We start from the raw sequence: 27712 nt of genomic DNA, 5'->3' as shown, positions 1-27712 counted from the left end.
GCAGCTGAAAGCCGGTTTGATGTTTTTCCCCCTCTTCCTCCCACCGGCTTTCTGCTGCTGAAGGGAGAGACTGACCTGGCTGGATGGAGGGGGTGCCCTGCTGTTCCTGTGTGGCCGCTCTCCGCTGAGCTCATTCCCCCTGCCTGGAGCAGGGAGAGGAGAAGTTGCGGAGAGGAAAGAGCCAGGAGGAGGTGAGCTGTTTTGTGTTCTCTGGGCTCTCCCTCCTGTCATTCATGCAGCATGTGATACACTGATAGATCTATGGGACTGCACACACACAGTATGATTACCACCCCCTACCCACATTTCCTGCTTCCCAGAGATCAACAGCCCTTGGAAGAGGTGTGTGTGTTAATCATACCTTGTGTGTGTGCCGTCTCATACGATCTGAGAAGAGAAAGAAAGAAGAGAGAGAGAGAGGGAAGAGAGAGAGAGAGGGAAGAGAGAGAGAGAGGGGAAAGAGAGGGAGGGGGGAAAGAGAGGGGGGGAAGAGAGGGAGGGGGGAGAGGGAGGGGGGAAAGAGAGGGGGGAAAGAGAGGGGGGGAAGAGAGGGAGGGGGGGAAGAGAGGGGGGAGAGGGAAGAGACAGAGAAAGAGAAGAGAGAGGGAAGAGAGAGAGGGAGGGGAGAGTAAGAAATGGAAGAGAGTGATAGAAAGAGAAGAAAGAAAGAGGGAATATAGAGAGAGAAAGGGAGGAAAGAGAGAGAGAGGGAAGATAGAGGGGAAGATAGAGAGAAAGAGAGAGGGGAGAAAGAGAGAGGGGGGAGAGGGGGGGGGAGAGGGGGGGAGAGGGGGGGGGAGAGGGGGGAAGAGAGAGGGGGGAGAGAGGGGGGAGAGAGGGGGAGAGAGAGGGGGGGAAGAGAGAGAGAGGGGGGAAGAGAGAGAGAGGGGGGAAGAGAGGGAGAAAGCGAAAGAGAGAGGGAAGGGAGAAAGAGAGGGAAGAGAGATAGGAAGAGAGAGAAAGAGAAGGGAGAGAGAGGAGGAAAAGAGAGAGAGAGAAAAGAGTGCGAGAGAGAGGGGGAAGAGATAGAAAAAGAGAGGGAAGAGAGAGAAAAACAGAGAGGGAAGACAGAGAGCAAGAAAGAGAGGGAAGAGAGAGTGGTAAAAGAGAGGGAGAGAGAGATGGGAGAGAGAGGGAAGACAGAGAGAAAGAAAGGGGAGAGAGAGATGGAACAGAGAGAGAGGGCACCAGGAATTATACACCTCGGGAGATGGTAGGTGTCTGCATGAGGCCTGAAAATCTTACCAATAAAACAATGGAGGCTGGGGGGGTAATCATAGTGTGTGTGTGCCGTCTCATACGATCTGAGGGGAGGGGGAGGGAGAGGGGAGGGGGAGATGGAGATGGAAGAGAGAGGGGGGTAGAAAGAGAAGGGAGAGACAGAGAAAGGGAAGAGAGAGAGGGAGGGAAGAGAAAGAAAGGGGAGAGAAAGAGAGGAAAGAAATAGGAAATAGAGAGAGGGAAGAGAGAGAGGGGAGAGAGGGGGTTTGACAGAGAAAGAGAGAGGGAAGAGAAAGAGAGAGGAAATTGAGAGAAAAAGAGGGGAGAGAGGAGAGAGAGAGATGGAAGAGGGAGAGGGAGAGAGATGGAAGCGAGAGAGAGGGAAGACAGATAGAAAGGGGAGAGGGAAGAGAGAGCGCAGGAAAGAGAGAGATGGGAGAGTGAGGGAAGACAGAGAGAAAGGGGAGGGAGAGAGAGGGAAAAGAGAGCAAGAAAGAGAGAGAAGGAGAGAGAGGTGGGAGAGAGAGGGGGAAGACAGAGAGAAAGGGAAGAGAGGAAGAGGGAGAGAGAGATGGGAGAGAGAGAGGGAAGACATAGAAAGGGGAGAGAGAGGGAGCGAGGGATGGGAGAGAGAGAGATGCAACAGAGAGAGGGCACCAGGAATGACACACCTGAGGAGATGATAGGTGTCTGGATGAGGCCTGTAACTCTTACCAATAAAACAATGGGGGCTGGGAAGTGTTTGACTATTCTTTATGTATACATTGCTACGTGTTGCAGAAGACGGCTTGCACAATACTTGGCTGCTTTATGTTTTTCTCCACTTCCTAAATTAATTTCTCCTTTGTGGTCTGTACACAAGAGATCCTGAGAAGTACCATGAAATGTCATTTTGAACAGAATATAGGCCGGTAAACCTACATTATAATTGGTTCCTAACACAGCTAAATATGTAACATTTCCAGAGATTCCCAAGGGAAAAGACAACTAATGATAAGTATATCAGCTGTGACAGGAGACCATTCGGCTGTCTCCTCTCAAAGGCAGTATATATTATAGGTAATTCCATTTCAGTTTATAGCTGTTCCTAGAAAACACCGGACTACAGCCATGAAGAAATATTACAGCTACAAGAGAGGTATTCCGCCCTTAGTTATCATGGCCACCGGTGACTAGGCTATGGCTGACATCATCAGCGTACTGCCGGCTTCCTGTTGTATGCACACTCTCACGTGTTTCTGTTTGGCAGGCTGATCAGGAGAGGATGGAGGAAGCTGGGGGTCAGACAGTGAAGCAGGTCCGCTCCGGGGAGTTACTGGAAGTTGGTTCTTCACAAGGTGATGGCAGCCATCGATGACAATGTGTTTGTAATAAGAAGTACAAGGCACTTGGATAAGTTGTGTCTGTTATATATGGGAGAAGGGGGCAGGACAGGCATGTTGTGAGTTGTCTTCTCACCACTATATCCCAGATTGCTGTTGTCTAGAGAAAACAGATCTTTCTTCTACCTTATGCCTGACATCTTTCTTCTATATGATAAGTACACACAGTTTGGGAGTTCTGTGCACAAGCTGTAGACTTTTGTTTTGTATCTAAAGTGGAGTTTATAAAGTGCTGTGTATAAGGAGCTTCCATATCATGTACACTGCACAGTCTTGGTCTTTTATAAAATGCTGAACAGTGTAGCAGGGCCACAACAACTAATCGACACAATTGATAATAAAAACTGTTGTCAACAATTTTTGTTATCAATTAGTTGTTCAATTAATTGGTCTGCATTCAGAATGCATTATTTGTTTATGTGTCAACATTCACAGTGCAGCACACATACAGCTCAGCACACTGTCCATACATGTCAGTAAGTGCCTTGTGAAAAAAATAAATAAATATATATATAGCAATGCACTGGGATATGTAGTCCTGGGCAGGAAAAGGAAGTGATTCTAAAGGCAGAGGGTTTTTACCTTAATGCATTCTCTGCATTAAAGTGGAACGCCACCCAAAAGGGGAAGTTCCGCTTTAAGGACTGCTCCACATTAAGGATTGGCACCTTTGGGGAGCGGGTACCCAAATTTGAAGGGTACCCGCTCCCACTTCTGGTCCGATCGCCTAGGTGATTGGAAACGGAAGGTGTCCTCCCTCCCTGTAGTCTTTTGGGACACATGACAGGTCCCAGAAGACTACAGGACCATTCATAAAGCGTAGCGCTACTCGTGCATGCGCAATGGGTACCCGGCTGTGAAGCCGCAAGCTATCACAGCCGGGTGCCCACACTGAAGATGCTGGCCTCCTGGAATCCAGGACGGCCGGTGAAATGGGCTGCAGGGAACACACCAAGGGACCGAGGGACAGGTAAGTGGCTGTTTTTTGAAAGTCAGCAGCTACAGTTTTTGTAGCTGCTAACTTTTATTTTTTGACAGGTTGAGTGGAACTCCACTTTAAGGTTGCTGTGGGGGCACTCTAAGGCATGAGGACACAGGAGTGCCAGTGGGGGACCCCACAAGAGGAGTGTCTGTGCAAAACCATTTCATAGAGCAGCTAAGTGTGACATGTTCATTATTTTAACAAAAATTCCTACAAGTACAATCACTTAAAGGACAGGGAGAATCGATGTCTGAACCCAGAGAAGTTGGAGGGTAATAGACTGGAGGTAAGGTAATGCATTACAATTAAATGTAAAGTAAAAATTTACCAGTATTGTGCATTATGTTTTAAATGATAATATCCATGCAAATAGCTCTCAGCCTTTAGTACTACTTTATTATAAAATATTATAAAATATTTATATTCCCTTCCACCTTCCATGTAGCCTCATGTCAATAGCCTGTATATCCTACTTCTGGGTATATTTATTCTATTTATACACTATATTGCCAAAAGTATTTGGACACCCCTCCAAATCATTGGATTCAGGTGTTCCAATCACCTCCATGGCCACAAGTGTATAAAATCAAGCCTCTAGGCATGCAGACTGCTTCTACAAACATTTATGAAAGAATGGTTCACACTCAGGAGCTCAATGAATTCAAGCATGGTACTGTGATAGTTTGCCACCTGTGCAATAAGTCCATTTGTGAAATTTCCTTGCTACTAAATATTCCACACTCAACTGTTAGTGGTATTATAACAAAGTGGAAGCAATTGGGAATGACAGAAACTCAGCCACGAAGTGGTAGGTCACGTAAAATGACAGTGAGGTCAGCGCATGCAAAAGTCACCAACTGTAGAGTCAATAGCTAAAGACCTCCAAACTTCATGTGGCCTTCAGATTAGCACAACAGTGCGTAGAGCTTCATGGAATAGGTTTCCATGGCTGAGCAGCTGCATCCAAGCCTTACATCACCAAGCACAATGCAAAGCGTCAGATGCAGTGGTGTCAAGCATGCTACCACTAGAGCAGTGGAGAAATGTTCTCTGCAGTGACGAATCTTGCTTCTCTGTCTGGCAATCTGATTGATGTGTCTGGGTTTGGCGGTTGCCAGGAGAACAGTACTTGCCTGACTTCATTGTGCCAAGTGTAAAGTTTGGCGGAGGGGGGATTGTGGTGTGGGGTTGTTTTTCAGGGGTTGGGCTTGGCCCCTTAATTCCAGTGAAGGGAACGCTTAAGGTGTCAGCATACTAAAACATTTTGGACAATTTCATGCTCCCAACTTTGTGGGAACAGTTTGGGGATGGCCCCTTCCTGTTCCAGCATGACTGCGCACCAATGCACAAAGCAAGGTCCATAAAGACATGGATGAGCGAGTGTGGGATGGAGGAACTTGATTGTCCTGCACTGTCCTGGCCTCAAACCAATAGAACACCTTTGGGATGAATTAGAGTGGAGTCTGCGAGCCAGGCCTTCTCGTCCAACATCATTGCCTGACCTCACAAATGCGGTTCCGGAAGAATGGTCAAACATTCCCATAGACACACTCCTAAACCTTGTAAACAGCCTTCCCAGAAGAGTTGAAGCTGTTATAGTTGCAAAGGGTGGGCCAACTCAATATTGAACTCTATGAACTAAGACTGGGATGCCATTAACCGTTTCCTGACTGTCCTATAGCAGAAATACAGCTACAGGGCGGCACGGGTGCACAGAATAACGTATATATGTGATTTTGCATTTCCAGGTAGGGGGCACGCGTGAGCCGTGGCTGTCAATCACCAGGTTCTGGCCGGTGATTTCCGAGGATCTCCGATGGTGAGGAGAACTATTTTGTTTACTAACAGTTCTCCTCCTTGTCAGCTTGGGCACACTCCTTTGGATGGCTGCGCACGCACAGCACAGACATCCAAAGCAGTGTGATTACCGTGAAGCACATAGACACGGCCCCCTAGTAAAACACTCCCAGCACACAGTTAACCCTTTTATCGCCCCTCATGTTACCCCTTCCTGCCCAGTGCCATTAGTACAGTGTCAGTGCTTTTTTTTTTTTTTTTTTTTTAAGCATTGATCACTGTATTGGTGTCACTGACACTAACTCAGTTCCCCCCAGTGTCAAAATGTCTCCCACAGTCCTGCTATAGGTCGCTGATCACCGCCATTACTAGTATAAATTTAAAAAAAAAAAAAATCTCAGTATATATACCACCATTTGTAAATGCTATAACTTTCACGTAAAGCAATTAAATTACACATATTGGGATATTTTTTAACAAAGACATGTAGCAGAATACATTTTGGTGTAAATTTCTGACTAAATTAAAATGTTTAAATTTTTTTTACTGGACATGTTTAATAGCAAAAAGTTAAAAAATGGTTTTTTTTTTTCTCAAAATTGTCAGTCTTTTTTTTTTTATAACACAAAAATTAAAACCGCACAGGCAATCAAATACCACTGAAAGAAAGCTCAATTCATGGGGAAAAAAAGACATAAATTTAATTTGGGTTCAGCGTTGATTGACCGCGCAGTTGTCAGTTAAAGAACGCAGCGCCATAACGCAAAAATTGGCCTGGTTAGGAAGGGGGCAAGTGGTTAATAGCATATATATATATATATATATATATAATATTTATTTAATTTAGCCCCACACTTTGCTGTCCGCAGTCTCCTAGGATACTACTGTCCCATCCAAGTAGGTTGCAGGGCCATCAATTGCATATGCACAACAGCATGTCATCAGGGGCCAAAAGCTAAAACCTAAGAAGAAAGAGCTGGACCCTGCTGATGCCAAAAAAAGTATATGGCAGAACAGAATATGCTGAACAGCGGAGAAAAAACTGGCTGGGCATGTGGGTATGTCTTGTTTAGGATAATCCAGCAGACAAGGTAAGAGGGGACTGAAAATGAACAAAAAGTAGTACTAAAGGCTAAGCATTTTTTTTTACCTTAAGCAGATTTCCACCCCCCCCCCGCCGTGTTTTTTTCTTTTAGCTCCACTTACCAGGAGGTGGTGCTGCACATTTCAGATACTCACCCATCCAGCACGTCATTGAACAGGGTCGCTTCTTTCCCCACATCCTTCACCACTGTTATAACAGCAGAGCGGACAGCAGGAGACAGAACATTTCTGGAGCGAGTGTGGAATAACAGCACAGTATTAAACAGAACACTGGCGCGGGAGCTGTCATAACATTTCGGGTTCGGATGCAGGAAGCACAGCACAGCATTGAAAAGAGCAGGGAGCTGCGGGGGTAATGTTTTGTATTAGCCAGCATGTGATTGGCTGCTAGCTCTTCCCTGCTTCCAATCAGCCATTGGTTAAATTAAAAAGTTAACTCCTTCAGCTCTCGCGCTCTATTCAATGCTGTGCTTCCAACATCCAATTCAGAAATATTATGACAGCTCCCGCGCTCTGTTCAGTACTGTGCTGTTATTCCACACTCACTCCAGAAATGTTCTGTCTCCTGCTTTCTGCTCTGCTGTAATAACAGCAGTGGGGGGTGGGGAGCGGCTCCTAAATGGTGTATTTGGGTCCGGATGAAACAGTGGCTAGGTCTGCATCCAGACCACGATCTGCTATTTAGTGATGACTGCACTAAAGGATAACTGTATATTGGTTATAGTTATCCTATAAATGTCCCCCATGTTCCTCCAAATGATAAACTTGTCTTGGCCCCTGCAAGATGCTCACTCTGCGCTCTGCTGGGTTCAGCATAACTCCTGCTTCTGAAGTCCCGTTGCTGCGTTATTCTCATTCCTCACTTGAGCCCACTCCCATTTCCTTGCTTCATTCCCATGGAGGGGCCCTCCATGGTCGGGAAGCATAATGGGTGAAAGAATTTGTGGAAGAAGAACCCGAAACGGGAGACTTTTGAATTGGCAAATGTGTGGATCCAGGCAGACTGCACAGTCGTGATCATAACACCTGTTGTCTGTTCTGCACTATAGATTGGTATTTACCACAAGCAGTAAATTGTAAACAAAGTACACTGCCCTAGGCTTCTGATGGCATATTCTAAAACAGTTAAAGAAAAGGCAATGGTAAAAGGTATTTGCAAATTATGCTTAGTTCACCTTGATTTATGACTGTACTGTTATCCTTTAACCTGACAAGCATATGCTTTTCAATTCTAAAAATGTTTTTTTGCTTGCATACCATAACCTGTTTTATATTTCATCTGTATAGGTAAAGGACTGTACAACAAGTTACTGATAAATTCAAAGCAGAACAACAAAAATGGATTGCCTTCTCCAATTGTTAGAATGCCACGGAGCAGCAGTAAGTCAATTTTTTACTTGCATCTATATTAAGGGTGTGTTGAAATATTGAGACGCAGTGGGCAGGGGGAGCTTGTACTGTATGGAAGCATTCGGGCCCCAGCACTGCTTCCACCTGACAGGTGAGCCCTGCTGCTTGCCACAGCAGGGCTAAAGGTAGAAAAAAAACTACATGCCCCACGCCTGTCCCGGGCATCGGGCAATATAAATTCAACATCCCTGTATTTGCTGCACAAGTCATATTGTAATTTATTGTTATTAAAAAATTTACTTCTCTTCTTCAAACTGCAGCTGCTGTAATTTTTTATAAAATCATTGAAACATGGCATATCTGAACCACTCTGCACTAAGATACAAGTCAGGCAGGTTTTTAGGCCTCCTTTGCCACAGAAATTTTATTCTTGGTGAAATACTCCCTAAGTATTACATCTGATGGGATGAGACACTGCAGCTTTTCTCACCAGAGAACTCCAAGTGCACCAGCTGATTCAAATTATTTATTCACTTCCATTCAGAATCTGTGTCCAAAAAACTTAGTGGAACATGCAGCTTTTTCTTCAGAGACGAAAAGGTAGGACTCTGTAATAAAGTTAGTTAAATTTCGGTCAATGTATATTGATCAACCAGAGGAATAGTTTTTTTTTTTTTTTGTTTTGTTGTTACCCTTTATACAGTAAGGTTCACTTCTACAGCATAGACCCCTTTCCCCATCGTAATGCACAAAAAAATCTGTGCAGATAAATAGTTATTTAGTTATTATTCCTGCTGCCTAAGGTGCTTAGGTGAGGGTGCTGTCACCTGCTATCCAGCGAGATCCCAGAGAATGGCCAGTAACCAAAATCTCGTCATTGCCCGAGATCTTTGGGGAACCCTGCATGGAGTACAAGGTCCACTATAAATCCTCTAGGTCAGGGGCTGGGGAAAACAGGAAAAATACACAAGTAATATGGCATAGTAGATGTGATCCTGTATGGTATGATGGAATAAACAAAAATTTATTTGTGTTTTATTGTCACAGTACTTGACCGAGTCCAGAGTTTCTTGCCTCAGATGGCCTCAGCCAATGAAAAACTCAGCAAAGAAATTGGAACTTATCCAGCAGGAACCTATGACATAGAAAATGTTGAAGATCAGGAGAAGATCATTGAAATGGCAAGGATGATACTTTTAGTAATTAGTAGTTACCTGCATGTAAACTTCTAATTTTTGATTGGTGGGTAATTGGGAAAGCCAGACAATACTGTTCTACATTCTCCTTGTAAATATCTAGCAATGCTGTTTTCCTCTTTCAACAACCCCTGCCCCCTTCTTCACTGCTTACACTACATTTGTGTCATCAGTAGGTTAAAGATAGGGGAGTTCCAGGATTTATCACATATTTTCCATGCCTAAATCTCTGCATAAATGGCCATCAGTAGCAGAATCCCATTGCTTGGTGTGAATATGCAAAGACAATATCTGAGGTTTATGTCCTTTCAACCCTTTGGCCTCATGCACACTCCGTGTCCAAAAACTCCACTTTTAAGGGAGTTTTATTTGACTTTTTTTTTTTTTCCTGCCCTCCATGTTAGCCTATGTATCTAGTGCACACATAGACATTTAAAGGCTGGGGTGTTCAGAGGCCCAATGCCCTAAATGCATCTAAATGAGCGTTAATACTAGCTGTATCGAGCACATTAATGTCAATGGCCAGAATAAATTAATATTCTGACCAATGAAATTAATGAACGTTGAATCGCTTGATTTACCTAAACACGTTTGCAAAAACTATGCTTTTCTCCTGCCAGGAGAAAGATGTTTAGAAGAGCTGCATACGCTTCCAGTATTCATGAGGCCTTGCTCCTAAAAGCTCTGAATATAGTAAATATGAGTGCAAAAGGTCTTCTATTTGAAACATATGACTTGCACTCAGAGAAGGGAAAAGTTTATTTTCAGCGCATAAACAATCAATATTGATAATGATGAAAAAGTAAATCCTTGTTATCTGGATGTCACAAAAGACACTTTTCACTTTAAAAAAAAAGAAAAGAAAAAAAAACAGTTAACGAATGGTATCCACCATAACCAAATATAAAAAATAAGTATTGTAGACAACATAGGGCACTTTATTAAAATGTACCAGTAATAGGACTAGTCACTAGCATTGCCTGTAGGCTCCCTACAACTGCTCTTTTCACCTGAGTTGCCATGGCTTGTACCACACTGTGGGGTTTACTGAAGCTGGAGAGTGCAAAATCTGGTGCACTTTTGCATAGAAACCAATTAGTTTCCAGGTCTTATTGCCAAAGCATAATTGAACAAGCTAACGTCAGAAGCTGATTGGCTACCATACACAGCTGCACCATATTCTGAGTGCACCAGTTTTAGTAAATCTACCCCTGTCTCTATGTGGAATCTAATAGCTTGGTAGAGGAGTAGGGTTTGTTTGTTTTTTTTGTTAGAACTGTTTACTGGTTATCTGACTCATTGGGAAATATTTAAAAAACAATAGAAGAGGTGCATAAAGCATAGATCCACTCAATGAAACAGAAACAAGAAGTGTCCTTGCAATGCAGGTCCTCAGATACAGCTCCCTTTCCAGCAAGGAAAACAGTGAGCATCACAGCAGTGACATCACCAAATTACTTGACACTTAGTCAGATGCAGTAATACATAAAGCTGGGTACACAGAGTCAATGCCAGTGGCTTCTGCTGCTGTGGCTGAGCCTGTGAGAAGAGAGAGAGAGAAGCGCTGGATCAAGATTGGGCTCAGGTAAGTATTTAGGGGGTTGGGGTGGAGCTGAACATGGAAGGTTTTTTTTTTACCTTAATGCAGAGAATGCATTAAGGTAAAAAAAAAAACCTTTAGCCTTTAGAACCACTTTAAGGGCCAGTTCACACTATTATGCTGTGCTAATGAGCAGTGTTACATGCGCCATACTAACACTAACCCAATGCACTGAGACAATGCATCTGCACTGCAGCAGACCACAACACATAGCAATGGGCTGCCTTAACGTCAAATGTGTTAATGTGCATACATTGCCCCTCAAATGTGATTCCATCCTGAAGTGCACTTTTCTATCCTCCTAAGAAATGTAATTCAAGGATAACTAAATTCAAGAACAAGTATTTAATATATTCTATAATACCAGTGTTTAGATGTCTTGATTGCATCAGCTATCTTCTTTAGTAAGTACAGAAATTTTTTTATCTTGCCTGAAATGCTTTGTCCATGTTACTTTCTGTAATACTTCCCATATATAATCTTCAGACCTAAAAAGGAATTACTTTTAAACATGTGCAGAAAAAGAAAATAGAAAAAAGGCTCTGGCAGACAGAGGTTAATTTTATGGCTAACAGCCACAAGACTCCACAACAGCAGTGTCTTGTTTTGGACAGTGGTAAAATGTTATAACCTCTGTTCATTTTTTATTGCTGACTGCTGGTTTTGTTCAAATTATTACTTGACACTATCTGAAAAGTGAGGAAAAGGACTGCACCTAGAAAACTGACAGCAATAAAAACCTAATAGAGGTTTTAACTTTTCTCTACTCTACTGAAAAACAAGTGTTTTTACTACTGTCTGTCTCCATTGGAAATGTTCCCCTTGCATACTGTCTCTGGAAGTCCTGTCACCAGAACAGGATATGAGGGAAAATCTTTTAACAATTTTGAATGTCACTAATGTTGAATCTCTGTGTGCAGGATGTGGCCTTAGTTGAACTGAACAGTTCTGATTCCAGTGGAGAAGAGGAAGAGACCAGTTCAGATGAAAGCTCTGACAGTGACCCAGAAGATGAACAAGTAACAGAACGCAATATCAAACTGAACCAAAAAAGAAAGAAAGTCAAAATAGAAGTCTTGAATTCAAATTCCTAACTGAATCAGTTACTAGGATTCTACAAAGTGTATAATACCAATGACAGTGCAATGCTTTAATTAAGAGAGTTATAAAGGAGCCCCAGTGTGGGATTATGAAAATTCCTATCCAATCAAAGGACTAAAGTCTCAGTTTTTCATTTTTACACATGTACCCTAATATGCAGGAATTGCTCTGTGAAATGTTATGTATATATTTTTTCCAATGTATGTATCATTTCAAAGTTGGAATATCTGTATGCTTTTTATAAAAGTACATATACAAATATTCACCTCATGTTGACATGTCATTAAGTTGCTTCTGGAGCATTAAACTTCCTACCAGTTTCTAATCCCTAGGGAATTCTGCTGATGATACCTTTGTGTTGAGTTCCTTGGGTTTGCAACAGGGTGTCCCTACTAATTCTGGTGGTTGGGAAATGCCCAGAAGCCCAAAGTGGGCAGAAACTGACATGTCTCACTGCCAGACTTTCGAGAGATATGAAAAACATTAGGATGATTGATGTTATAGCTTCTGATTGGCTTCTCAGCCCTTTGCTCAAGATGAATTGTAGTATCTGTTCTTATCAGTTTTCAGGAGGAAGAAAGCTGGTGTCTCTTGATGTGTATGGGCACCGGTTAGTATTTTCCCAAAATAATAATTTGGGAACTGTTCAGGGGGGTGATCCTTTTCCTTCTGTGTTAATTCTGGCTTGGTTTACCAGGCTTGTCCCCCGGTTGAAAGCAGGACTCTTCCTTTCTGGAAGGAATAGGCTTCATTTGACTGGCCAGGGGCTGGGAGGCAGAAGGAACTCTTGAGTGATGTGCCTCCTGGAGGTGGTGTGAAAAAAAGGTCAGTTTTGAAGTGGTAAACCATTGTACACGAAGACATGTCACTGATTGCTTTTTTTGCACACACCTCCATGGGCAGACCTTTTGTCTAGTCTAGTGGTAATTGTCATGCTGGCCGGAAGGCCTGCCTCATCATCGCATTTAGTACTTTTTTATTTTGCACTATTTAGTAATAGGCACATCCAGTGCATGTTGTTTGTTTTTTTTATTACTTATGCACAAAGATGGAGGATGCAGGTTATCATGACCTGCCTTGCGGCAGGGGAGAGGATCTGTGGCCTTTGGGACTTTTATACATAGGGGAGTACAGTTTACTTATTCAGTACTTCAGTTTTTCAGCTACCTCTTGTTAGTGAACTGTGTGTAATGCTAAAACATCCCTCCAAGTTCCTAGCTACGTTCCATATGCACTAAAAATAATGATCCGTAGCCACCAATCGCTTAAACCTGCCTTGAAAGCTCAGTGTAAGTATATACCTAATAATAGGCTTTGGTGTTATTATGGGGTCAGAAGCTGTGGCTTCTGCTGGGGGTGAGAGTGTCAACAGAGGGGCAATGGAGTCGAAAGCAATCTCCACGTATTACACTGGAAACCCTACAGGAGTCCAGGGATCTGGGTGGCCTAGCAGTTCTTAACCCCCTCTTATATTATATCGCGGCTCAATTACAACACTTTATGGCCTGGCAAGATGTTCAATATTCCGACCCAGTGAAATCACTTCTAAGTGTGGTATCTGCAGATGACCTGGTGGAAAGTCTGGAAGCAGGTGAACTTAAAAATCTATCACAACTCCCCATACTTGGTTTGATGGATAGGATATGGTGTAGGGCAAAACACTAGTTTCGATACAAAGGGTTTTCTACCTTTACACATATATTTAACTATCATAATTACCCAGAACTTCTGAAGCTGAAGGGGTTAACCCAATGGTCATCGATGGGCAATAAATATATCCCAATTGTACAATAAGGAACTTCTCAAAGATTTTCAAACGTTGAGGCAGGAGTTTGGCTTGCCCAATTTTTTCAATACTTACAACTTCGACATGCTATCCTAGCACAGGCCAAAACCTCACCATGGATATTGGTAACTCCTACTCTATTGGATCAGTTGGTGCTCTCTTCATCCAGGAGGAGCCAGATATCCCATTTATATGGAGCATTGTTGCAATGGGTTTCTAAGGCTTTCTCCCTGAACTGTAGAGTGCAATGGTCCAGAGATCTTGATTTTATTTCAGAGGATGAATGGTCCACGATACTATCTGTCACTTCCGTATCCTCTTCTCAGAAACATACTCAGCTTTTCATAATTCATCATACATATCATCCTCCACAGAAATTATTTGACTAGCTTAGGAGAGACACTCCCTTATGCCCACATTGTGCAATTGAGAATGGTACCCTGCTACATATGCTCTGGAAATGTCCCAAATTGGTGCGCTACTGGTCCTCTATAATGCAAATGATTAATATTTACTCTCTCTCCCTCCCTATGGACCCGAAATTATGTTTGTTGGGATGGTTGGACGAGAAGAATTTTGATTCCCATATGTGTACTTCTATTCCTCGCCTCTTATTTGTGGCTAGGAAACTCATAGCTAAAAATTGGCTATCTCCAAACCCGCCCTCCAGATCGGGAGGGGTCAAAGCTGTCAATGACATGTTACATTGGGAGAAATTGGTCTTTTAACATAGAGTGTGTGCAGGCAAATTCATTCAACTTTGGGAAGCTTGGCTGAGTACTCCGGGCCTAGCACAGTTTCACCTGGTCAAAGACAGATTATTGAGCAGGGGCCTTCCTTCAGGTCTGGTTTGAAGAGTGCTACGACGAAGAATACTTATTGGTGCCCTGTCTGCTGGGGGATGATGATCCAGTATTTATCAGATTCCTGCAGGTATAGTTGGTGATTCAGTTGTCAGTACGTGGTGCTCATGATATGGAGGGCTGCTGTGAACCGTGGCCTGTTTACCCATTACAGTATGACTGACTTCTTAGTTTGCGGCACCCCCTCTCACATATAATTGGAGTTCATTGGTTGTGTTGGCAGTGGAGCAGGCAGATTAGTAAAAGGTTTTTTGGGGTTTTTGTGTTCGTTTGTGTATTGTATTGAAAAGGCCGTCCTGTGTGACGAACCTACACAAGTATTGTTTAGTCTAATTCCTTTTTTTTCCTTTGTTTTTGTTCTTTGTTCTTTTTTTTTTTTTGTGCAATGAAAGAAAAAATTAAAATATGTATGGAAACTGTGTTTTGTTTCTAATAAAAAATTATCTGATTTTGAAAAAAAAAAAGAGAGGCAATGGAAGCCGGTGGAAGATATCACAGCTCTGTGAATCCATTCCTGTTATGGAGCTGTTCTTGACACGGGAGCTTCAACCTCTGGATCATATGACTGCACCAAGGCTGATTGTAAAATTCTTGCAGTCTCTGTCCCACTTGGGGAAATTCACCCCTCTATTTGTACTGGTAGCCTTTATCATTTAGAAGGAAAGTAATAATTTTAGAGTTGTCCCCAGAAAAAGAGGTAAGTCTGCTAACAGGGATGCCAATCTAAGAGGAGAATCCCCATCACTTTGGGAGTTTTCCTCTAACTTTCTGTTGCTCCTCTGGTACAGGATCTAAATACAATTTTTTCCCAAAGGTACACAGGCAGCAAAAACACAACCTGGCAGGGTTTTGTAATCCTTCTCTATACCAAAAACTAAAAAGAAAACATTTTGGATATAAATTGTGATACCCGGCGTCTCTTCCAAGATCTGCTTCCTGAATGGAAGCTTAATGTTTAAGCTTTTGTTTCCCATCACAAAGAGACTGTGGAACATCTCATCCAAGCAGTCATTGAGATCCATTAGATGAATGACCCTTTTGCCCCTTCTGGCAACATAGCTCTATTGGGATCTCAGAGGGCTCAACTTTCTCCTAAGGGAATTTCTGTACAAGAACATGAAGCAATCTGATCAATCCTTTTGCATTCCCAGACATTTTTCCATTCTATACAACTCCTATGGTAAAACCACCCATCTCTCCTTAACAAGGGGACATTTTACTTGAGGTTGCTCTTTTCTTGAGGGACCCAATGCGTAAAAAAGTTTAATCCCTCTGTATTGAGTCCAATTTTGTGTTTTTTTGGGGTCACATTTAGTTTTCATGAGTGCATTCTCCATGGTTGTTCGTGTTGCTGAATCGATGGATGCTAGCTTTGGCCACAGTTACTGCATGCTGCTTAGCGATGATTGCCTTTGAGATGCAAGAACCCATTTCCTTGTTGTTGGGTGTCTGTCTGTGTCTCATTTTGAAACTGCTTTTAGACATCCCACATATAAGGAATTATCATTTTGTGTGCTCCTTTGAGCGACTGGGAAAACAACAGGATTTTTTTGTACTCTAAAATTCTTTAATTTGAGAGCACAGGTTCATTGGATGATATATTTACTCCCTGATGTTGGGTGCTGTTTTAGTTGATTATAGGAAGAGTGCTAACCTTCCTTTTTTCCACAGTAATTATTTTTTTTTAATTTTGCCACTTCAAAGTGCAATAGGTGAAGTGATCTTACCTATAGTTACTGAGAAGTCCTCTTTTATTTTATTTGCTACAAATCAGGTATCTCCAAACTGTGGCCAGCAGGTCACATCTGGCATGCTAGGAGATTCTATCTAGCCTACAGCTAGGGTCAGTGACATACTATATACTCAGTGCACAAACTTAGGATTCAAATTAGTTGGTCTCTGCTTCTAATGGTGACCCTAATGTAAGGGTGGGGATCTAATGTGAAGGGGGGGGGGGCATCTGATATGGTGGGGGCTGCTTTTTATTCCTTGGAGTGTGTTCATTTATTCATTTTTAAAAAGTTATTTTTTTTTCTGCCCATTAATGTCTGTAAAATATACAATGTGGACCTTATACTGAAAAGTTTGGAGGCTCCTGCTGTAGATAATAGAAAGTAAACTAATATTTGCTTTGGGTCACTTATTGTGTGTATTTAGAGTACATATTGGGAAACTGATGAGAAGACTAAAGAAGGATATAAAAAAGGTTTTTCTTCGTAACTTTATTTTTAGACCAGTTGATGGTATTTTGACATATTCCATAATAATATGCAGTTTAGTAGTTTATGAGGGATCCAGTGTAAACTGATATCTGTGTAAAAGAACTCAATACTATGGGCAGCACAGTGGCTAAATGGTTAACACTTCCGCCTAGCAGCACTAGGGTCATTGGTTCGAATCACCTGCCTGGAGTTTGGATGTTCTCCCTGTGCCTGCGTGGGTTTCCTCTGGGTACTCCAGTTTCCTCCCACATTGCAAAGACATATGCTGGTAGTCTAACTGGTTCCTGTCTAAATTGGCCTTAGTATGTATGAATGTGAGTTTAGGGACCTTAGATTGTACACCCCTTGAGGGTTACGGACTGCTGTAAATGTACAATATATATGTGTAAAGCACTGCGTAAATTGACAGCACTATATAAGTACCTGAAATAAAATACTATCATTCTTATTAGAAGACCTCTGTCATGTACAGTAGTTCTGTCAATCCTCCAGTTCTTCCTGCCTGTGTTGTCAGGATGTTGAACAACCTTCTATTCAGCCTTGTTGCCGCAAAAGTTGTTTGCTTTATTTCAATGCTTAGTGGTTTCCTTCCACTTTCTGGTTTCGACGTCTTCCTTATCACACTTTATGAAATAGAGTAAATGGGGACTCTCTGCTGCCACTTACAGTAATTCAACATGCATTAGTTACTTTAAGTATTGTATATTTTTATACATAGCATAAAATATGTAACCGTATATCTCAAATGTGCAAAAGGTAACTGTATCCTAGGTTATACATTTCCAGCTTATACAGTATACTACAAACCCTATATATCTCATAAAGAATTTTATCAAATGTGTTAATGCAATGCTGGTATATAAAAACGTCAAAGAACTAGTATTGGAGAAATTAGGGGTACTTTTATCCTCAATGAATTTTGCTAGGTCAGGTTATATTCAGCAAGTCCTTGTCTGTGCAGATTAACTGCTGGAGTACAAGGCAGAGAATGATCCTGGGAAGCCTGTTTGGATTAGCTGTCTGGCATTACAGGATTTCTCTTGTGTCTTATATACTACTGAGTGGAGGTGGAGTGGAATAGAGAAGTCTCCAATTCCCCTGTGATCCCTGGATGAGCTATCTACATATAAGGATCTGATAGAGAGGAGAGTAATAGCCTTTTGGCCCTGTGTGGGTCAGTGTGGGGAGGTGAGCAGGCACTGCTGCCATTTGAGGATTTGTGCACTAGAAGTGAAGATCACTTTTCCACGAAGTTTCACTTGCATGGACTTTGTTTAATATTGATTATTCACAGATGGCGGTCCTATATTTGTGTGATTCACAGTTATATGATGAAATAATTTGATTGAATTTTATATACGCACATGGTATTGTTGTCATTACCATTTCACTTTAAGATTGTTCAACTTGCACTGATGTATATATGTATATGAGCTTTCTCTCACAGAGCACTAATTGTTAGGTATAATAGGCACTTTAGTATTTATTGATAATAATTATACAGCGCTTCACTAATTTATGTTAACACATTGGTCACTTATTGGTTTAGTCGAGTGACAGCAGCTATTATTATAGGGAATTTTTCTATATAAAGCGCAGGAGGATACTCCCATTTAGTAAGGAAAATGTCACTTCTGACATCATTGCTTACTACGTGTGAAATCTGTGAATGATCAGAGAGGTCACATGGTACAAGGCTATTCACAACAGCCTTGTACCATGTGACAAGCTGTGACCAATCACAGCTCGCACAGTATTTCCCAATGGCTGCAAGAATGCAGCCAGAGAGAAGGAGAAAGTATTGCTTTTACAGCCTTTATGGGTGTAAAAGCAATCCGTGTAAAAAAAAAACAAAAAAAACCCACAAGTAGTACAGTGTCACTATGGTCACACTGTACTGCTAGGGTGACAGTATGTAAAAAATAAATAGAAATATAAAACAAAATTTTGAAAAATTATAATTTTTGGTTATAAACTACTTTGGGTTTTTTTTTTTTTTTTTTACTATAAAGATAACTGAATACATTTTGGCCAAGATTTATGAAGAAAGATTATATATTTGCAAACTTTTATAAGAAAAACACTTTTTCAAATCTTATGAACATTTTCATTTATATAGCAAAAAAAATAAAACTCCAAGTGGTGAATAAATACCACCAAAATAAAGTTTTATCTGTCTCAAAAAATTGCTAAAAAATTCATATGGGTACAGTGTTGCATGACCGTGCAATTGTCATTCAAAGTGTGATAGCACTGAAAGCTGAAAATTGGCCTGGACAGGAAGGGGGTAAAAATGTCCAGACTTGAAGTGGTTAAACATAAGAAAATACATTGTGTCCTTGTTTAGAGCTTGGTTGTAGCCTTGCTGAATCAAACCTAGGAACTCATCCTGAAAGTCTGATATTTTGTGAGCTGCAACAGTAGCATACCAGTCCTTGTAGTTTAATGTCATGTGACATACCTTCACAACCAACATTATCCATAATTACAGTATTACCACCTTTGTCTGATGGTGACGTAGTTATTACTGAGCTTGTAAAGGGCATGTTGTTGAGAATCAGATCTTCAGAGCCTGCACGGTCAAAAGTTAGGTTCTCAGTTTCCCCAATCATATTCTTCAGCATCATCTGTATGTTAAGGTTTGTTTGCAAACGTGGAAAGGTCTGAGATTTATATGTGTATTCCTTGTAGTTTATGAGGAATTGTTCCCTATGAGTGGCATTTTAAAGCAATGTATTCTAAGGATACTTCATCTCATCTGTATAATCAGGGTTCACTTCACTCTCCCAGACCAGCTGGATTAAATCTTTAGGCACATGAATCTCCCTTTTAGTAGACCCTTTATAAATGTCAGAGTAAGTGAAAGCCTGTTCAGTAAGATTATCCTATGTAATCATTTAAATGTTCAATTCCGAGCAACTTACTAAAGATCTTTCACAAGTTCAAACTTATCAAGATTTTTATAAAGGCAAATGGTTTCCTTCCACTTTCTGGTTTCCATGTATTACTTCCTTTTTACACTTGAGCATGTTAGAGCAGCTGAATAAGTGTGAAGAACCAACGCAATGCAGATCTGTGCTATTATATGTTTTATAAGGGCAGTTTTTAGTCATTCTGTCATGTGCTGGAGACTCTTCTTTAATCAGTTTCTGAACTGCTGGATCACTGAACATCATAAACAGTCAAGGTAGACTAAATTAGGTTTCTAACCTCATCCACTTTGGCATGTCATATAGTATTCAATATTCTAGGGTCTTATCCCTGTGGTTGTGCACTTTTTGGCTAACATAGATGAGCCATAAACCAAAGACAACTTCACATAAATTACATGTGAGTTCTGACCTAATGATATCCATTACCAGCCTTTAATTTCATAGCAGTTACAAGCAAAGGTACCCCTGAGCCACGATTCAGTGTAAGCTGAACTAAAATTTGCATTCTCTGTACAATTTAATTTATATTTGTCAATGATAAGTAGACTCTCACAATTGGTAAATCTACAGTCTAAATGTATTGTATGTGGACAACTTGAGCTATGAATGATCTATAGGGATTGTACAGTACTACAGTCAGTCCTAAGCCATCTTTCACATGAAGCTTACTTTTTTAGACTTTGATTACTCTGTACATAGTATGTAATAATGAGCATTTCAGCAAATTATAATCAGAGGTTCTCACGTAAGATAGTGATTACAATTTGCACATTCAGCTAGGCTAGGCAAGTGTGGACTTTGTTCACGCATTTAGGAACTCAGCTGTATGTAGTATATCAGTATAAATAAAAATGTGTTAATTTGTGATGTTAGAAATGTCAATCTATAGACGTAATTTATAGGTGCTATATGCTCACAAATGTTAATGAGAAATCTGAGTTAGGAGCCTGGTAAGTCTAGGTTGTGCCATAAGGCTTTATGCGCTTTGAGGCGTTAAGCCCTGCTGCATGAGACTCAGATGCGGGTGGAAGTCAAAGATCTACTGTTCAGCCCTGCATCTGGAAGCCTGTAAAATTCCGTGAGAGGTCGAAAGCTGGACTGGATTGTGCACCGAGTGGTACTAATATTTGGGACCAGGGACAATTGCATTGTCGACATTCATCCATAAACATTAGTAACTCTCAGTGCACCATCTAGCCCTGTCCAACCACAGCAACTGTCAGTTTCTCATAGAGGTTTACAGGCTGCCAGCAGCGAGGCTGGATGTGCGCTAGTATCTTCTGCCCGCACAAAAATGCTGCAATTTCAGGCGCAAGGCTAAACACCCGGTGTACATGGGACCTACAATGTAGTTATATGGTGCTCTGCTTTGTCATGGTATCAGTGGAAGGCTACATTTCATATTAACCTCCTGTGTTTGTCTTGTTTAAATGTATGAGAAATCATCTGGATATAAAAACAAACTTTAGGCTTCCCAGATCAAGTTCTTTTATGTTTAAAGTAACATTTATATTAGCGGTTGAGGAGAAGGGTGGGGGTCCTACAACAACCCTGTGCTTGAGCTGTGCTTTTTCTGCCCCAGGATTAAAGCAGGCAGTGAGAAGGTGATACAAGGCCTCCTTATCACTGGTCAAATGCTCTGTCTTTCTACTTTTCTTTACATGGCTTTGGATAAATTCATAGTACAAACTAATAGCACCTAAACGCACAGTGTGAAATATATCATTTAAAATCAATACATGCTTTTATATGTGTGTATAAATGAATATATAGCTCCCTCTTAGATAGGTACTAGGATTAGGTAGATTTAGTTTTAGCTCGCTGGGTAAATTTAGCTTGTCTCAGAGTAACCAGTGTGGCTGTAATTGTTGTGTTAGGTAAATGTAGTCCTGCTCACTATAATCAGTCCAGCTGCATGTGATGAGATAGGTCTGCTCAGTGTTTCAGCTGCTGCTGCTTTGCCTACTCCCTCTGCTTTCTACAGAACAGTAGAATCCTCTAGAACAGCGGTTCTCAACCTGGGGGTCGCATGACGCTTCCACAGGGGTCGCCTAAGACCATCGGAAAACACATATTTCCGATGGTCTTAGGAACCGAGACACCGCTCCTCGCCGCCGCCGCCGTCTCCAGGTGTGGGCGGGATGACATGCCGCCCCTGTCATCTGGACACACCTCGAGATCAATCCTCGCCTGTGATTGGCCGCCGGCACTGTAGCTCAGGAGAGGCACACAGGCGGCCAATCACCGGCAAGGAGGTGGAGCTTGGAGAGGAGGAGCCGAGCGGCACCGCGAAGATCGAGCGAGTGAAGAGGAGGAGAGCGGCCGGAGAAGGAAGACATCTGACAGGTAAGTGTCGGTACCATGGGAGAGGGAGGGAGCAAGCGAGCCCAGGCTGGAGCAGGGGTCTGCAAGGTAAGTATCATTGGTGTCAGTGGGAATAGTGCCCCATCATTGGTGTCACTAATACCAATGATGGGGCACTATTCCTCCCACTGACACCAACGATGGGACACTATTCCTCCCACTGACACCAATGATGGGGCACTATTCCTCCCACTGACACCAACGATGGGGCACTATTCCTCCACCAAATGACACCAACGATGGGGCACTATTCCTCCCCCACTGACACCAAGGATGGGGCACGATTCCTCCCCCCACTGACACCAACGATGGGGCACAATTCCTCCCCCCACTGACACCAAGGATGGGGCACTATTCCTCCCCCCACTGACACCAAGGATGGAACACTATTCCTCCCCCCACTGACACCAAGGATGGGGCACTATTCCTCCCCCCACTGACACCAAGGATGGGGCACTATTCCTCCCCCCACTGACACCAAGGATGGGGCACTATTCCTCCCCCCACTGACACCTATGATGGGGCACTATTCCCCCCACTGACACCTATGATGGGGCACTATTCCCCCCACTGACACCAATGATGGGGCACTATTCCCCCCACTGACACCTATGATGGGGCACTATTCCTCCCCCCACTGACACCAATGATGGGGCACTATTCCCCCCACTGACACCTATGATGGGGCACTATTCCTCCCCCCACTGACACCAATGATGGGGCACTATTCCTCCTCCCACTGACACCAATGATGGGGCACTATTCCTCCTCCCACTGACAGCAATGATGGGGCACTATTCCTCCCACTGATACCGATGATGGGGCACTATTCCTCCCACTGATACCGATGATGAGGCACTATTCCTCCCACTGACACCGATGATGGGGCACTATTCCTCCCACTGACACCGATGATGGGGCACTATTCCTCCCACTGACACCGATGATGGGGCACTATTCCTCCCACTGACACCGATGATGGGGCACTATTCCTTCCACTGACAGCGATGATGGGGCACTATTCCTCCCACTGACACCGATGATGGGGCACTATTCCTCCCACTGACACCGATGATCGGGCACTATTCCTCCCACTGATACCGATGATGGGACACTATTCCTCCCACTGATACCAATGATGGGGCACTATTCCCCCCCACTGACACCAATGATGGGGCACTATTCCTCCCACTGATACCAATGATGGGGCACTATTCCTCCCACTGATACCAATGATGGGGCACTATTTCTCCCACTGACACCAATGATGGGACACTATTCCTCACACTGACACCAATGTCGGGGCACTATTCCTCCCACTGACACCAATGACGGGGCACTATTCCTCCCACTGACACCAATGACGGGGCACTATTCCTACCACTGACACCAACGACGGGGCACTATTCCTCCCACTGACACCAACGACGGGGCACTATTCCTCCCACTGACACCAACGACGGGGCACTATTCCTCCCACTGACACCAACGACGGGGCACTATTCCTCCCACTGACACCAATGAAGGGGGCACTATTCCTCCCACTGACACCAATGACGGGGCACTATTCCTCCCACTGACACCAATGACGGGGCACTATTCCTCCCACTGATACCAATGATGGGGCACTATTCCTCCCAATGACACCAATGACGTGGCACTATTCCTCCTACTGCAAAATTACAGTTATGAAGTAGCAACGAAAATAATTTTATGGTTGGGGGTCACCACAACATGAGGAACTGTATTAAGGGGTCGCGGCGCTAGAAAGGTTGAGAACCACTGCTCTAGAACATAGGTGTGGAGCAATGCAAATAGCAGTATGAATATTTATACAGCCATGGCCAATCCCAGGGAGGGTGGCCCTGAAGGATGCTGGGAGTCTGTATAAATACTCAGAGACGCAGAGCTTCTGGGTCTTTGCCTGTATAAAGGAGGTCAAGTCTGGAGGGCTTGCTGCTTTCTGGGCAGTGCTGCCATATGCTTGCTGTTTATGAGACTTCCGGTGAGTGACCTGAGGACCTGGATGCTTAAGCTGCAGAGAGCTTGCTGTGTGGCTGTCTGCTAAAGATCTAGTCTGGTATCATAGAAGAAAGGTGTCACATGGATGTTGGAAGGAGGCAACCACCTTTCTCTGGACATTTGTGAGTACAGACTGCTGTGAGAGATCTTAGAGAATTTTGGTCTGCTGCCACCCCTCTTGTGCTAGAGAGTCAGATGTGTGTTTGTCTAAAAGGGACAATCGGCTGGTGTCTCAAAGAGCTCAGTCTATCTAGTTCTATGTGAAGGGACTCTGCTCTTGCTACTCTAAAGCATGGGTGTCAAACTGTCGGCCCTCCAGCTGTTGCCAAACTACAAGTCCCATGAGGCATTGCAAGATTGACACTTACAAGCATGACTCCCAAAGGCAGAGGCATGATGAAACTTGTAGTTTCGCAACAGCCGGAGGGCCGCCAGTGTGACACCCCGGCTCTAAAGCAGTGGTCCCCAAACTAAAACCAACAATGGTACATTATTCCTTCCAATGACACCAATGATGGGGCATAATTCCATCCAATGACAACAAAAATGGGGCACTATTCTCCCACTGACACCAACTATTTCTCCCCCTAATACCAAAGGCATTGTTTACTCTTACTCCCACTGGGCACAGTCTGGCCCCCCTAAAGCATGAAGGACAGTAAACTGGTCCTTTTAGAAAGTTTGGAGACTCCTTCTATAAAGAAAGAAGCTTGCTTTTAACTGCTATCTACTATCATGCCAAATCCACAGTTTACTATTGCAAGGACCTCTGCTTCAGTTTTTCAAAAAGGAATTTCCAGTCCTCAAACTGTACATCGTTTCTGATTTTTGATTATCCCATTCAATTCCCTCAACCCTATCCCAGTTACTCCAAAAATAAAAACAAAAACCACACATTGAGAGTTGTTATTGAGCCAAAGAGTGACTATGATTGTTTGCCTGACTATGGGGCAGAATAGGGGACCTAGGGACCTACAAAATTGCTGGCTCCTACGGGGTTACTGCTACACATAAATGCACATTGTATAAATTGTATATTGTATAAATGCACATAAATGTATGTCCTTGCCAGTGGGAATGAGGCCTTAGATCTATGTGTGTACATAAGGTGCTTTATTTTGTATTGTAAGGCCGATGGCCAACCATGTCAATTTCAGCCCACACGAGACACATCTCCAGCATACAGCTGCCCATAGTGAAGGATTTTTTTATTTCAGGTATATGCTGTGCTTGTGTAAACACAGATGTAAATGTCTGAATGCAGCTTGTGTCTGTGTGTGTATGCAAGCACAGTGTATTAGGTGGCACACAGTCCTTCAGTACTTCTGGTCAGTTGTATGCTGCAGCTGTGTCTCCCAAATGTAGAAATACGCATGCAATTTATGCTGTACCACCTCATGTGCCTGCATGCATGAGGCCTGACACTATGAAATAATGCGCTTCTACACACATGCATAGATCCAAACAGGCTCTAAGGCCTCATTTACAAAGGCAATCACATATGCATATTATGCGTGTTCCTGTGCAATTCCTGCGTGTTCCTATGTTGTGCGGTTTTGCAAATCACACCGGACCGCACAAAAAGTAGAGCATGGACTACTTGTAACCACTTTCCCACCACCCTATAGCAGATATACTGCTATAGGATGGCAGGGATGCACAAAATCACATATATATATATATATATATATATATATATACATGATTTTGCATTTCCGGGTAGTTATTCTGCTATTCGCGACCTTGGCTCGCTGACACCTGGTGATCACCGAGCATTACGGATGGAGGTAGAGAACTCTATGTAAACAATACAGTTCTCGCCCCTGTCAGCTCCTGCACACTGCTTTGTATGGCTCTGCATAGCACAGCCAAACAAAGCAGTGTGCTTACATTTGAAAGCAGACACATCTTGCCCCCTAGTAAAACACACACAGCACACAGTTAACCCTTTGATTGCCCCTCATGTTAACCCCTTTCTGCCCAGTGCCATTAGTACAGTGTCAATGCTTTTTATGAGCAGTGATCACTGTATTGGTGTCACTGGGGATGTCAGTGACACCAAGTCAGTTCCCCCCCAGTGTCACCAATACCCACCGCAGTCCCCCCCAGTGTCCCACCGCAGTCCCACTAGAAGTCACTGATCGCCGCCATTACTAGTTTAAAAAAAACAACAATTCTAGTATCTATAAAGCCATTTGTAAATGCTATAACTTTCACGTAAACCAATTCACAGGTATTGGGATTTTCTTTAGCAAAGACATGTCGCAGAATACATTTTTGCCTTAATTTATGATGAAATTAGATTTTTTAAATTTTTTTACTGGACATGTTTAATAGCAAAAAGTCCAAAATATTGTTTTTTTTTCTCAAACTTGTTGGTCTTTTTTTTTTTTGTAGTGCAAAAAATACAAATCAAATACCACCGTGGAGGAAAAAAAAGGACGTACATTTAATTTGGGTGCAGTGTTGCATGACTGCGCAATTGTCAGTTAAAGTAACGCAGCGCCATAATGCAAAAAAAATGGCCTGGTCAGGAAGGGACGTAAATCCTCTGGAGGGCATGTGGTTAATAAATGTGCTGCACCAAATCACATGGTACTGTGGTTCCATGCCATCTCATTGTCCACAAAGTAGTGTGTTTGCGATCAGCGTTTCAGATGCTAAGAATATATAGGCAGTCGCAGCAAATCGCAAAGGCAGTGTGTTTCAGCGATATCTGAAATCCTTGGCTCTAAAAAGAGCAGGTACGGAAAACACACATGTGTCATTCATAGATTGCATTCAGCCTGTCATTACACCTCATGTTTGGGAAGATGTAACAAATACAATGTAACCATGCAGAGGATAGGGATTCCTTGAGAAATACAATGTTACTTATCAAAAGGTATTAAGTCTGCGCAAGGGCGGACTGACAACTCATGGGGCCCCCAGGCAATAGGGGATCATGGAGCCCCCGTGTCCTTGTCCAAACTCAAAAAAGCCTATGAAAAAGGTACCAGGGGCATCTCATGGGGCCCCCTACTGACCCCGGGCCCTCGGGCAGTGCCCGAGTTTCCAAATGGTCAGTCCGTCCCTGAGTCTGCGCATGTGCAGGAATCTCTGTCATGGTTTTGGCTGCCAGGGTAGCGGCAAGATGAGTTCCCCCATGAAGATGTGTGTCCCTGACGCATCTGCGCATGTCACAGTTTTCGGCAGCAGTAGACGATCGCCGATCACCATCCATAGCACAGAACTGCCACAGTTAAGAAATGAATCATTACTATTAATTATTATGATTATTATAATTATAAATTACTTAAGAAAAGTAAGACATTGGCACGAAGGGGTAAATTCACGAAGGTTGGATACAACAGTTTAGTCATCGATTGATCGTGCCTGAAACTGCGACATGCGTAAATGCGTCAGGGACACACATCTTCATGGGGGAACTCATCTTGCCACTACTCCGGCTACTTTGCACCATGTATGTGTATGGCCACCTCCAATATGGCCACCAGGACTGATTAACATAATGGAACTCAGAGCCCAGGATCACGAGAGGAGAGAGAGGGGAGCTTGTGCTGCATCAAACCTCATTTATAAAAATCACCACAGACATTTTCCTATCTGCAACTGAGAGCCTTAAGACCTGGTACTTCAGCTTTCAATGTAAGTTTAGTCATAAATAACAAATCTATAGGGTACATAAAACACATTCTTTAGTCATAACTGTATTCTACACTATAGCTGCATTTTATTTAGGCAAGGTAGATATTTTCTCTTTGAAAAGATAAAAAAAAAAAAGTTTGC

The 27712-nt window shown here is 42.8% G+C and overlaps 1 protein-coding gene across 2 annotated transcripts; it reads left to right on the top strand.

Moving 5' to 3' along the window:
- The first annotated feature begins 2433 nt into the window (after nt 1–2433).
- On the top strand, nt 2434–11994 carry NOPCHAP1 (NOP protein chaperone 1). Of its 2 annotated transcripts, none has more exons than XM_089651873.1 (4): nt 2434–2558; nt 7774–7866; nt 8884–9017; nt 11553–11994. In XM_089651873.1, exons 1-4 carry the CDS (start codon nt 2486–2488, stop codon nt 11724–11726), a joined length of 474 nt encoding a protein of 157 aa, XP_089507999.1. In that variant the 5' UTR covers nt 2434–2485; the 3' UTR covers nt 11727–11994. The 2 variants fall into 2 exon arrangements, with proteins under 2 accessions (XP_089507999.1, XP_089508008.1); XM_089651882.1 differs by lacking the exon at nt 2434–2558 and adding an exon at nt 7494–7635.
- Nucleotides 11995–27712: the final 15718 nt, after the last annotated feature.

The sequence above is a fragment of the Staurois parvus genome, unplaced genomic scaffold, assembly GCF_062004578.1.
Source record: "Staurois parvus isolate SC_StPar_1 unplaced genomic scaffold, SC_StPar_1.0 ptg000025l, whole genome shotgun sequence".
Lineage (NCBI taxonomy): Eukaryota > Metazoa > Chordata > Amphibia > Anura > Ranidae > Staurois > Staurois parvus.
This window is presented reverse-complemented; position numbering and strand designations above follow the sequence as displayed.

Coding starts and splice junctions, on each gene's coding strand:
- NOPCHAP1 (XM_089651873.1), top strand. CDS start 2,486: ATGGAGGAAGCTGGGGGTCAGACAGTGAAGCAGGTCCGCTCCGGGGAG. Junction 2,559..7,773: donor GGAAGTTGGTTCTTCACAAG/GTGATGGCAGCC, acceptor TCATCTGTATAG/GTAAAGGACTGTACAACAAG. Junction 7,867..8,883: donor TAGAATGCCACGGAGCAGCA/GTAAGTCAATTT, acceptor TTATTGTCACAG/TACTTGACCGAGTCCAGAGT.